The sequence below is a fragment of the Pungitius pungitius genome, chromosome 4 (assembly GCF_949316345.1).
Source record: "Pungitius pungitius chromosome 4, fPunPun2.1, whole genome shotgun sequence".
Taxonomy (NCBI): Eukaryota; Metazoa; Chordata; class Actinopteri; order Perciformes; family Gasterosteidae; genus Pungitius; species Pungitius pungitius.
In genome coordinates this window covers 17753751-17766511 of record NC_084903.1, presented here as the reverse complement: position 1 = coordinate 17766511, position 12761 = coordinate 17753751, and the positions used below count along the sequence as shown (strand labels likewise).

Sequence of the window (12761 nt, the reverse complement as noted above, 5' to 3'; positions counted from 1 at the left end):
CACAGGGCACGCGGTGTTACCTTAAAAACCATCCGGCTCGCCCTCGCAGCCTTCGGGGAGTCTGGACGGGAGGAACCATGGCGCTCGGTGTTCTGTTCTGCATCGCGACCACCTTTTTCGGTTTAGTTCATTTAACTCCGTTCGCGTCACTCGAAGGTGAGTCAACACCAAAGGCTTTACAGTTGGTTCAGTTCAGTTCGTTGCAGAGTGTGAATCGCCGTCGATTAAAAGTTATGTGACGAAAGCCGGCAAATCGAAACCGATTTGATGTCAGGCGACCAAAACAAAAGTGTTAACAAGCAGCAGATTAATGCCGAGGATAAAACATATGCATAGATGTGTTGATTCTCTGGTGAACAATGATGGAATAAGTATTTAGTTAGCTGATCGTTTGCTTTAGCAAGTTTACACGACCCTCACAGAACTCTTGATTATATAATATTATGTGATTCACCAACCCCTGTCTCTTCTCTATTGCGTTCTTAACAGTCCTGTGTAGCATTTACCTTTATAACACCTTGTAAACGTGGTAAAGTTTGAAATATTGATTAGGTTTTTGAATTAAAAGAAGGCTTTATTCTTTTCCCCATCAGAGGAATATCAATTCAAACAGTGGATGTCACAGGTATGTATTAAGCCTACATAATAACAATGTTACTGGAATGTATACTCCTACGTCTTTTAAGTAAAGTAGTAGTAAAGTAAAAAGAAGAACAATTTATTTCTTTTCTATGTACTGTTACACTTCTCTGTTTGACGGCAGTACAACAACATTTATGAAAACGAGGAGTATTACCACCGGCTTCGCATATTCACGGAAAACAAGAGGAAGATTGATCATCACAATGCTGGAAATCACTCCTTCACGAGTACAGTAGAGCTCCTCACCCGTCTAACAACATGTTATATATAGATATCACTGCCGTCAACGCTCTCCTGAAATGTGTAATGCTTTTCAAATCCAGTGGGCTTGAATCAGTTCTCTGGCATGACATTTGAGGAATTCCGGAAATCTTTTCTTTTGACCGAGCCTCAGGTAAGACTTTTATAAATTATAAATTTGACTACACCCACTTCAAGCGGCTTTACTGGGAAAAACTTTTTTTAATTACAATCTTTTGGTTCTGCTTTTTTTGTAGAACTGCTCAGCTACTAATGGGGGTCATCGCAGCAGCGCTGGTCCTCATCCCGAGTCCATTGACTGGAGGAAGAAGGGCAACGTTGTGACTCCTGTGAAGAACCAGGTATCCTGTGGTGGTGCCTAACCAAAGAGAAGCATTTACTTTACCCTGCTTTTCTTATGACAAAGTTATACTGAGTGTTACAGCACATCCCGACATTACCTCATATGACTGGGCTTTAATGAAGCTAAACCTCATCAGTAGCCATCATAACAACATTTTGTTACAAACTTCATTTATGTGACTAGACTTTAATTTGAGAGTAAATGAGCATAAATCAGGGACAAAGACAGAGACACAGAGGACGTTGTTCTGTTTTAACATGCTATTGACCTTTAAAATATCAGTTCCCCTTTTAACTTCAACATTTACAAGTTGTTTGAGTCATCGCCTGTCTGCATCTTCAGGGTCCGTGTGGAAGCTGTTGGACCTTCTCTACCACTGGCTGTCTGGAGTCGGTGAATGCTATTGCTTCCGGAAAGTTAATATCTCTGGTGAGTTATTTTTTATTATTCAGTACTATCCATCATCAATAGATTTCCCACGAGGCACCTCCCCACAAAGATAAGCAGATTTACTCGTTTTAGAGGTTTATCTGTTGTTCGTCTTCTTTGCTCATAGTGCCAACTAGTATTACAAAATGATTCCTTTGAATATGAACACATGATGCCGTTTGCTTTGTTTACCAGTCCGAGCAGCAGCTGGTAGATTGTGCCCAAGACTTCAACAATCATGGATGCATGGGGTAAGTAGCATGTTTGAACAGAAGTTGGGTTTTTTTTATACACCAAGAAGAAAATTTGTATTTGGCATCAACAATATCGTGTTTGTTTCAGTGGGCTCCCCAGCCAGGCATTTGAGTACATCAAATACAACAAAGGCCTTATGACAGAGGAGGACTATCCCTACAAAGGACAGGTGTGACTTTACTGGGGAAATTTCTCATTGTGTTTTTTCTATTTTATTTCAAATAATTTTTTAAATGTCAGATATTTGTCTCTTTTACACTTTTCAGGATGACACTTGCCAGTTTAAGCCTTCCCTCGCAGCTGCTTTTGTCCTGGATGTTGTCAACATAACGAGTGTGAGTGAACAAGTGAATACATGTGGAGATACATTGTGTCCTTAAAGAAATGACCACTTGGTCACAGATCAGGCACAGTGAAGCAGGTCTGATAAAAGGAAGAAATAAAAGCAACCATTTGGTCGATAAAGTAGTTTCTTATAATTATGTGACTTTGTGCCTTTGTTGTGAATGCTTAAAGAGACAGTCTGACATTTTGGATCGTCAACAATTTTCTATAATAACCTTGACTCCTCACTGCATTTTTCTGTTAACTGTATTAAAATGTTGGTATGTTTGTCCATCCACAGTATGATGAAAAGGCCATGGTTGATGCTGTGGCCCGGCTCAACCCCGTGTCCTTGGCCTTTGAGGTCATTGCTGATTTTATGCACTACAGAGAAGGTGTTTACACCAGGTGAGCTGTAGTCTCACATGGGATTTGTTTTTGTCACTGACTGTGTCTGGCCATGTTGTTTTTGTCCCTGTTGCACTAATGAAATATTTATTACAACATTATTACTGTAGGGTTTTTGTCTAGTAACCCAGAGTTATTTAACCTTTAAAAGGGATTGTGCAACCAACACAGCAACCATTTAAATACACAAAACCTTGTGGATGGTGATTGGTGGGATGTGACGGAAATCTGCTTCCCCATACATTACAGCATAATGTATCTTTTACACTTCTGTTTGTTTTGGGGGTGTTTTACTACTTAGCAGGCCTCTACAACCAAGTGTTTTTTATCACACGGCGTACTGCCCGCCGGCTTGCAAAATGTCCGTGCCTAATAGGGGGATAATCACAACTTCACCACTGTGAAGATCCGATAGCTCATTTGTTACGCTGCGTGCTTGTAACACATTTCAGTCAACTTTCTGTCCTCGCTCTCACAACAGTGCTAATATTAGCCCCCGTTTTTGAGTTTCATAGAGGCATAAAACATATCGACAGTAACAGCTCCAAAACGCATCTTTGGGATCGGCAGGATGAGGCCCACGCACCCTACGAAAGACATGTACTCCATTGATCTAAAAGCGTCAGTGTTGTCTGTTTAGCACCCAGTGCAAGGACACAGCGGATAAGGTGAATCACGCCGTCCTGGCTGTGGGTTATGGTGCCGAAGGGAACGGCACGCCGTATTGGATTGTGAAGAACTCCTGGGGCTCCAACTGGGGAATGGACGGGTAAATATAGTGTGTGTCTTCTGTGGTGACTTGTTAAGGCTTCCAGTGATCTTTTTTTTATTCCAACAGATATTTCTTGATCGAGCGAGGAAGAAACATGTGTGGACTGGCTGCATGCGCTTCCTACCCTTTGCCTGTAGTTTGAGGACTGACATGGCGACTAAGTGGAGGACTGAGAATACTCAGGAAAATGTAACCCAGAGACAACATGCTTTCATGCTCCCTGGAGTGTTTTATGTAGAAGTTTGATTTTTAAACATGATTTACACTCCATACATTTTTGATAATAAACTCATAAAGAAGATGCATTTAATTGTTTAAAGAGAAGTAGCCACTATACCAATACTTCACATAATCAGTTCTGTGACATTCCTGGTGTTAGGCACAGCAATAAAGATTCCTGCAGATCAAATATATTCTGTTATCGCAGGTCTTTTAGTCCATTGACTCCATTTGTTGGTGAAAGACTTCTCTATGACTCCATGAAGACACAATCTTGTGTATGATAATCTCTGGACTTTTTTATGAGGACAAGCTGCTGAGTTCTCTATTTTTTCTGACCTGATAAAATACATTTAAAGGGGGTCTTGCCCAAGAGGTACAGAGTCCGCTCAGATGGGGAGCAATTGTTTTTTTCCATTACTACTTGTTTTTATATTAAACAATTCTCCACTTTCTGCCTTTATTATTGGTGACATCTGTTTTTGATGTGTTTCTCAAACTATTTTCACTTTAGAACAACTCAATGGCAATGTTACTAAACTAAACGTTTTAACGTTGCTTTTGGGGACGCTTTCATGCATTGAAAAACAGTAGTATACATATATATAGCGAGGGGGAGAGAGAGAGAGAGAGACGTTACGTCATGTTCCAGCATGCAATTGACAAGATCTGCCAACAGGAGGCGACATTGTCTCCGTTGCAGTCGAAGCTGAAGCCGGACGCCAGAGATGAGATGTCAATCAAACTGTAAGGCTGTTGATTGGCTGTTGACCGTAAGAAGAACAGCCTCCTATTTTGTTGACATATAGCGACAACCAATGAGCTGCTAACATAAGGCACATTGACAAAGTGGGCGTGGCCAATTAAATAACTTTTTCACCGTGGCGCGAAAGCGTCTTACTCTTTTCTAATATCAGACGTCGAAGAGTCTTTAAAGTGTGTGTGTAACTTATAACCACCTGAAGACAGTTCTCCTGATGAAAAAGTCCATACTTGCTGATATAAGTGCACTTGTATGGAGACAAGACGAGCAAAACGCGAAGTTACTGTGGAGGTACTGTCATTGGTGAGTTTGGCAAGTATTTAGTTAAGGTTATATTAACATTTCTGACGTTATATTTGTTGGACAACATTAAGTTAGCTGCTTAGACGACAAGCGGTGTGTTTCCCTGGAAAAGTGACAAGGTTAGTCACCTGTCAATTCTGCGCACCTTGTAGGAAATGAGCCCCGTGGGTCTGCGGGGACCAGTGCGACAATCAGCACGAAACGCCCTCCCACCCAAACGGTACTCGCCCGAAACAACCAACTTTAAAACACAGAAAAGGGTAAGAGACATGACCAATATCAAAAACCGCATTGCATGTTTTCCTTATTTTTTTGTTCGTCTAATTTGCTCGTCCATCATTTGTTGAAAGGGGAAGACGACAACGCGCAGTGACCATGGCGGACTTTCGCAATATGAGCTGGAGCGTCTGGAGAACATCAGACAGAATCGAGCTTTTCTCTCATCCATCAACTTATTACAGGTAACGTAAGTTATTATATTCGGTTCATTTATTGTCCATTTTAATTAAGAGAATAGCCATACCAGCCAGTGATATCAAAAATGACAACCATCCAGAGTATTTCACAATAATTTAACTGCACAATAATTCATCAGTTACGAACAGATGTACCATACATATATTTTACATTAGATTAGGTGTGTGTTTGCTAATAGATACAGTTGATCAGCATGCAGTGTTAATAGCAGAGCACTGTAAATAGTATATGCTTTTATTTTGTCATCAAAGTGGAGTCAAATCTGCACACTCAACAGTCCAAATCAATGAGATATTTATTCAAAGTGGAAAATGTGGGTCAGAATTATTTTGGTTTATTTTGCATTAATACCAATATACCAACTGCCATCTTTTGTGTTTCTCTTTTTCTTTTATAAAGGCAACTGAGGAGTTAAAGCAGTTGACACGGCCCAAGCCATCGCAGAGAGGTCTCCTGAGGTACCGTGTGAATTCTGACCTCTTCATCAGTGATCAGTCATTTACATCCGGCGTGCACATCATACATCACCCCGCCAATTACTTTAAATGTGTCTGGGAGGATATGGTTTCAAACGGTAATTGGGTAGAACGTGTGTTTGTAAAGATAATAGATGGTCAGTTAAAATGATGTCCCTTTTGTTTTTCTTCATTTCATACACCTGATAATTGATTACTTTTTAAACATCTCCTCAGACAAGGATGTTGCCTACACACAACACTTTTCTTATTTTAAGTTTAAGAAGCCCAACAAACCAGTGTCTCCTTTATGTTATGTTGTCATTGTTCTTTTCTGCAGTGGCAGGCTGAAGGCTGCTGCAAAGGAAGCGCTGCCGGCTCGCAAATCCCTTCGTCTCCAAAATAAAGAGCCAAACGCCTTGATACCCAAAGGGCTCCTGGACATGCAAACGGTAGCTACATCAAAATGATTATATAGTCTCTCGAGCATTTCTTTTGAATGTATTTATTTATTTCCTGATTTTTGAACTATTCTAATTTAGTTAACGTCAATGAAGAAACCTCCCGGTCCTCTGCCTTTGGATGCGATCAACATGGAAGAGGGAAGCAAGCTGCCGTCATCACTTCTTGAGCTGTGCTCAGAGGTGGGACTGGCCTCTATTGGTTATTGCAATGTTACATTTTGACATTACTTTGTAAATGTTTCTCCCAATGTGGTTTTCTCCCAGAACTCGAAATGCACATTAAGCTGTTTACCGTCGTGCCCCATGACCTCTAGAACTAGAAGACAAAATGTCTACTGTTGATATGTTGCCTGCATATTTGCTGGATGATGCTTATCCTGCTCCTGGATCAGTTAGTGACTTTTCGTTTCATAGGGTTACCCTGAAGAAAGAAAAGAGGATCTTGATCTGAACGCGTAAGATTTTTATGTTTTGGTTCAGATTTGATTCATTTCAAGTGACTCCTCTATCTCTGAGAGCACGTTATGCTCACTCAGGCCAGTGCATTCACTACTGTCTCTATGCAGCTACCGCTCAGCCCTAAAGGACATGAGGATCACTGGGGACAGAGTGGCCAAAGTGGTGAAGGACCACATCTACTCTGCTTCCTTCCACCCCTGTACCAGCAGCCTGTTGGTTGCCGCCGGAGACAAGCTGGGGAACGTTGGACTCTGGAAGTTGGTGCGTTATTTTTTTTGTTCCACTGATCTTAATAATGTTTATACATTGGTCACCAGATGGCACCACAGACTCCAAAGCCAGCTCAAGACAGGACTTATTGTGCTATGTCAAAAAAGAAAAGTTGGCTGAACAACAGCAGATGTACCTGATGCCTTTTTTTTGTGCACATTTTTAAGGGGAAATGTGTTGTATATCTCACTTTTTATTTATGTATCTTTTTATATCACATGAAATCTCCAAAAACACAGTTTTATTTGTATGTTCCCTCAGGGGGGCGAGGGGGTTGACGATGGCGTGCTACTCTTCGAGCCCCACACTCGTCCAGTCAGCTGCATGGCGTTCTCCAGGGTTCATCCCACCCAGCTGCTGAGCCTCAGCCACGACGGATCTGTTCGCTGTATGGACGTAGAGAAGGCCGTCTTTCATGATGTGAGCTGAACCCTTTGTACATAATTCCTTACTTATTGGTACCGCCTTTTATGGTAACTTTTTTTGTGCATTGTCGCAGGTGTACGACGTTGAAGATGGCCTGAGAAAGTTCGACTTCATGTCACATGACTGTTCTACACTGGTAGTCGGGAACTGGTTTGGAGAAGTTGCCATTGTCGATAGGCGGACTCCAGGGTAACTGCTACGGATAATGAGATGCATGAGTTTTTTTGTGTAGAAGAATAACAGTTTTTGTGGACAATTATAACTCTTGTCAATGAAATGATCTTTTGTATAAACACGCTTTTTCATTTCTCTGAAGAAACACCCACGAGTCCCTTCACTCTTTGGGCAAGACCCTGCGTTGTGTGAGCGTCCACCCTTTACAGAAGCAGTACTTTGCAGTTGCAGAAAGCCGGTATGTCTGATTATGATGGTACATCCATGTTCCCCTGTCTTGTTGGTCTTTTTGAAAGACTGAAGAAACGTTTTGGTCTCGTCTGCAGGGTGGTGAATATTTACGACAGCAGATGCCTAAAAAAATCTAAAACCGTGGCGGTCTCCCAGCTGGATGGACACTCTTTAAGTACGTCCAACGCCTATTTCTCCCCTTGCTCTGGAAACAGACTGCTCACAGCCTGCGTGGATGACATGATCAGGTGAAGCCGGCTCAGCAAAATGATGTTATTCTTATTGCAATTGACCTTCCAACTCCAGCTCAATTCTATCCTCAACCGACAGGATATATGACACATCTTCAATGACGGCAAAATCTCCCCTGCTGACATCCATCAGGTGAGTCCCTTCATTCATTCGCACACTTTGCCGTTCTTTGTGCGGTTTCTGTGTCTGTGTGAGGCTCACGGCCTGTCCTATCGTCCCTCATCCTCAGACACAACACACACGCGGCCCGGTGGACCAAGCTGTCGGCGGTGTGGGACCCCAAACGGGAAGATTGCTTTGTGGTCAACTCGACGCGGGCTCGGTCGGTGCAGGTGTTCCACCAAGGCGGCGAGCTGCAGCACCACTTTGTGGACGAGGAGAACTTCTACACAGCGGTGTCGGTCACTGCTTTCCACCCATCAAGGAATGCCTTCCTCGGTGGCAGTGCGTCAGGGCGCCTGCACGTCTTCTCCGACCGAGATGAAAAGCAATAATGTGACCCCGGACCTTTAGTCGACCTTCTTTTAGGTAGGAAATATTTCAGTTACAGTGGTTTCCTCGGTGCTCGTCCACTCCTTTGTCTGGATCTCCACATCGCTTTAGGGCTGTTGTCGCAAGTCGCACACTAAATTGTTCCCTCCAAGCGTTGTCAGGGGGCCAACAGCCCCCTCCCCCCCTCCCTGTTTCTTTACTTATAGTTCTCCTAAGAATGGCAGAGAGTCATTTGTGATTTTATTCATTAAAGTTACGGCTGCTAATCTTTGTTAATATTTGTTCAAACTCCAAAATACATTCCAACAGCAGTCAATAAATCAAATGCCTGTCTCGTCACACTTTGGCTTTGCGCTTTACTTTTCTGTTCTAATATTTATAGCGTTTAATACTTCAAATGTGTTTAAGGACCTAAACAATTTCTAAAATTGGTTCCCTTTCGGTGGTTTTTGTATTCCTTTAAAAAATATATATTTTTATTTCTTAACCTCTGGAGCAAAGTGAATAAATAAAAAGATTTTTATACAAAACATTTTGAGTGTGAGTGCAACTCATTTTAGCATCACTGTTTTTACCTCTTGGAGGGCAGCATTGTGACAGAAATGAATTGTGATTATTCTCATTGACTCCAGTCTGGTTTTAGGGACAATGTGAAAACCATCAAAAGGAGCGGTTTCCTCTCGACACGTTGCTTCCTCTATGAATTCATTGAACGTGTAGAGGTACTACCTGCTATTATATTTATTCATGAATAAATGACACCAGCCTTAGGTCAGTGATTGGAAATAAGCGGTCTTGTTTGGAGGTAATAAATGCAGAACACATGCTTACAGACATTTCCATGTGCAGCGCCATGGTACAAGAAAGAAGCGTACAGTAACACCACATCAGAGGCCTCGTTCCTGCTTACAGGATTCAATAAAACAAATACAAGAGTCGACTGTTAATGGAACCGTCCCCCCTTCTGTAGCAGTACAAGTGATTTGACAGATTTTAACAATACAAAAATCACTACATTGCCAGAGGAAATATTAAGGTAGTTGAATCTGCTACTTCTGCTGTTCTTTATGAGCTGAAAATACAATCCGTTCAGGTAAAACCTCTTCAGGGTCAGGTGAGAATGGGTCCACTGATGGGTGCTTGGTTCATTTACAAGTATTTGACCAACTTGCGTCTACTCCGTATCTCTAAAATGAATCCACGAAGAGCAGCGCGCTGACGACGTTACTCTGGTTGCGATTGGTCGGGAACAGCGGGCACCGCCCCCTTCACCGCGTGCATCTACGGGCTCTTCTTGTTCAGCAGACAGACCAACATTCCTTTGCTGTGGATGGTTATTACTATTCATAACATTAGCTGTTATTTATTGCTCAAATTATGTTTAGTTTTCTTCTTACACATGAACATAAAATGAGAATTTGAAGAACAAATTATACTACAGTTATCGCATGTGCCTCTCCCGGCCTTTCACCTGACAGTCGATCAGAAACCAGCGAGCACCGTCTGAATCAAAGCAAATGCATAAGTCACTTGTCAAGTCTGAAAATCAATCACAAAAAAACACTTTTTTTGGTTAAATATAACACAAGGGTCAATGTGTCTGTCCTAATCATCCAACGCATTACTACAATTATTAATACTTTCGCCTATTTCACTGTTTTCTAAATCTTAAAATGAACAACTTAAATGAACATTAAAAGCCATGTATTTAACACCAGAGTGATGAACTTAAGTGTTTTCTGTCAAGCTGCTGTATGTAGAGGAAACTTTTCAGCCAATCATCATCCTGTACCAGTCCTCTTGTATAAGAAACACATCCATTTAATTTTAGGTAAGATGGTATATACCTATCTTTATTTAATCACTAGTGGCTTGTAAGGAGGACCAATATTTAACTGTGTGGTTTTCCGTTATGCTCCATCCGACTGCTCTGTGACGTAAAAGACAAACTGAAATAAAATATACGTAATAAGGCTGGAGAAGGAGAGCAGACTATCAGAATTCCCATCTGTTGACGCATCAGACAACTTTTGTTTCTTTCCTTTCTTTGGTAGTGGTGATGAGGAATATTGCAGTAGGACGTAAACGTGACGTGTCTTGGGCTTTCTTGTAAGCAGGGGGAAAAACTATACATCACGCTGTGAAAAAATAATGCTTCAAGACCATTAAAAGCCCCCGTGAGGAAATCTCCACGTGTAAATGAGACGTCAGTCTGTACGAAAATGCAAACATGGTTTAAATGTATTCAGTGCCAACAGGTAAATGCATGAATGTGAACGCGGCAGGTACACAAACCCAAGCTCTCCTAACTGTATGATGTGGGGAAAAGATAGCACTCATTTATGTACTTTAGAAAAAAAATGTCAAAACAAGGTCAAAGTTCCCTTAGTGGAAAGGAGCTTGTTTTTTTTCTCGTATCAACAGTATTGCACATCAAGATAAACCCTTTGTACAGAGTGTGGGAGTCAAAGGACTAACCAAATACTTCACTATCACTACAGCTGGAGCTCACATATTCCCATCACCTTTACAACTACAGTCATAGTAACTACGGCAAACGCACAACTGTTCCTTACACATCAAAGTTGATTGTAGCTTTATGAATTATTTGGCTGCTATTAAAAGGAAAAACCCACTAACCTACCACCTCCATTACTTATAACTTTACAAGTATCCATAACTTAAAGTCATCGGGACAATACAACTTTAGTGATGCTCTAGTGGCTGGACAAAAATGGTCACGTGAGCACTTTAAATAGATGTCCGACCACGACCACAAAGTCACACGTATTACAAAAAGGACCATTTAAGCCATCTAAATGGACAGCGCCAACTTCCCAGCCAGGTCAAATAGTGACTGCAAATACATTCCATTCCTTTTGTTTCAGTTGACTTACCAGATGTTGGGTTGTATAGCACATTAGGACAATTATCTCAAAATGGGCTGAATTCATATTCCTACACTTCTGTCTCGTGTCACATGGTGAAAAACCCTTCATGGCTAAACAGCTAAAAACAGTTTTAACATTTGCGAGTGTTATTTGACTCAGGACTGATCCATTTCACAGCACTTTTCTATCTCCTCGCATTGTAATGAATGTTATTGTTTTTCCCTCGGTGCTTAATTCAAACCCTTAGGGTTACACAACACACCAGGTCATTCTGTCCTACAATAATATTGCAACATGGAAATGAATTCAAAAATAAAGGCAACTATTAACTGGTTAAATAAGTGAAGTCTGTCAGACTTGTTCGTCCCTTTCAGTGTTTGAATCAAACCGGGCTACTGTGTCTTTGTGTAAAAAATAAAATACCTTGAAATGACCTGAGTTTCCAAAGTAAAATGTGATTTCCTTCTTTTTGTTGTTGTTGTTGTTGCAGTGATGGCCAAACATATTAAACACGGCGGGGAACAGTGTGAGGCTTGGCACGGGAACTTCCTCCCGGGAGAAGGCGAGTGGATATCGGGAACACGGACGGCATCCTTCTCTCTCCGTCGCATCTGCCCCCCCCCCCCCCCACCCCCCTGCATCCCCTGCGTCGCTGCGCTCCTGGCTCCGCCTCACTTGCTGACGAGGAGCCCTCCCATCCATCGCAACTTACAGGCGAACCAGCGCCGCAGGGGGCAGAAGTATTCAAAGTGGAACTGCTGGAATTCGGGGGTCTTGCGGATGTCTCTCAGGAAGGCAATGTCCAGGTCCGACTCGGTCAGCATGATGAGGAGCAGCAGCAGGGCGAACAGCAGTCCGATGGTCACCAGGAACAACCGCAGCACGCTCAGGATGAATTTGTTCAGCTCCTCCACGTCGCTCGGCGCCGCCCCCGCCGCCGCCGCCTTGCCCCGGAGCGGACGCGGCGCCCTCCCGTCGCAGGGGGACTCCGCGCCGTGGCCCTCCTTCGAGGTGCCCGCCTGCGACCCCCCCTGCTCGTCGCCGCTGCGCGGAGCGCCGTTGAGGTGGCGCGCCGGGGGCATCTCCGCCCCGTGCTCGGCCACGGGCGTGGACAGCACGCTGTCCGAGGGGCAGTAGGCCTCGTCGGAGATGACCGCCGACGTGCTGGCCTCGCCGCCGTCCTCCAGGTGGCCCCGAGAAGACATGAAGGAGTCGCCGTGGGAGACGGAGCGCACGGGTGTGGAGTGGGCGCTGTCTCGGAGGGACTCGAGACCTGCAAACACAGCACAGGGGGAGACATAGTTAAGAACTGGGAGGTGTTGTTGACACTAAATGTGGCCCATTAGGTCGACCAGTCGGTGACTCTAAAGGACACAAATGGGATTGTTGATTCAGATCATTTGGTCCTAGTTGAGCTTTGGCTTTGGGAGTATTCAGGTACTGTGAGCTGT

General features: G+C 43.0%; 3 protein-coding genes across 3 annotated transcripts in view; 2 read left to right on the top strand and 1 right to left on the bottom strand.

The window, feature by feature from the left end:
• Window positions 1-35: 35 nt before the first annotated feature.
• On the top strand, window positions 36-4108 carry ctsh (cathepsin H). Its single transcript, XM_037486514.2, has 12 exons — window positions 36-156; window positions 594-625; window positions 764-869; window positions 966-1036; window positions 1140-1244; window positions 1589-1675; window positions 1871-1926; window positions 2018-2099; window positions 2197-2265; window positions 2556-2662; window positions 3303-3431; window positions 3501-4108. The coding sequence occupies exons 1-12, from the start codon at window positions 78-80 to the stop codon at window positions 3574-3576; spliced, it is 999 nt and encodes a 332-aa protein (XP_037342411.1). The 5' UTR covers window positions 36-77; the 3' UTR covers window positions 3577-4108.
• A 422-nt stretch (window positions 4109-4530) lies between these two features.
• On the top strand, window positions 4531-9002 carry wdr76 (WD repeat domain 76). The gene is made up of 14 exons (XM_037489852.2): window positions 4531-4719; window positions 4872-4979; window positions 5070-5180; window positions 5596-5654; window positions 5992-6103; window positions 6194-6295; window positions 6530-6570; window positions 6682-6835; window positions 7106-7264; window positions 7344-7459; window positions 7587-7682; window positions 7771-7923; window positions 8006-8059; window positions 8157-9002. Exons 1-14 carry the CDS (start codon window positions 4669-4671, stop codon window positions 8419-8421), a joined length of 1581 nt encoding a protein of 526 aa, XP_037345749.2. The 5' UTR covers window positions 4531-4668; the 3' UTR covers window positions 8422-9002.
• Window positions 9003-11941: 2939 nt separating this feature from the next.
• Window positions 11942-12761, bottom strand: part of LOC119229478 (FERM domain-containing protein 5-like) — a 40917-nt gene continuing 40097 nt past the window's right edge. Inside the window, exon 14 of the mRNA XM_037489866.2 lies at window positions 11942-12583. Coding sequence (XP_037345763.2) covers window positions 11982-12583 — 602 coding nt within the window. The 3' untranslated portion in view covers window positions 11942-11981. The remainder of the gene's footprint in view (window positions 12584-12761) is intronic.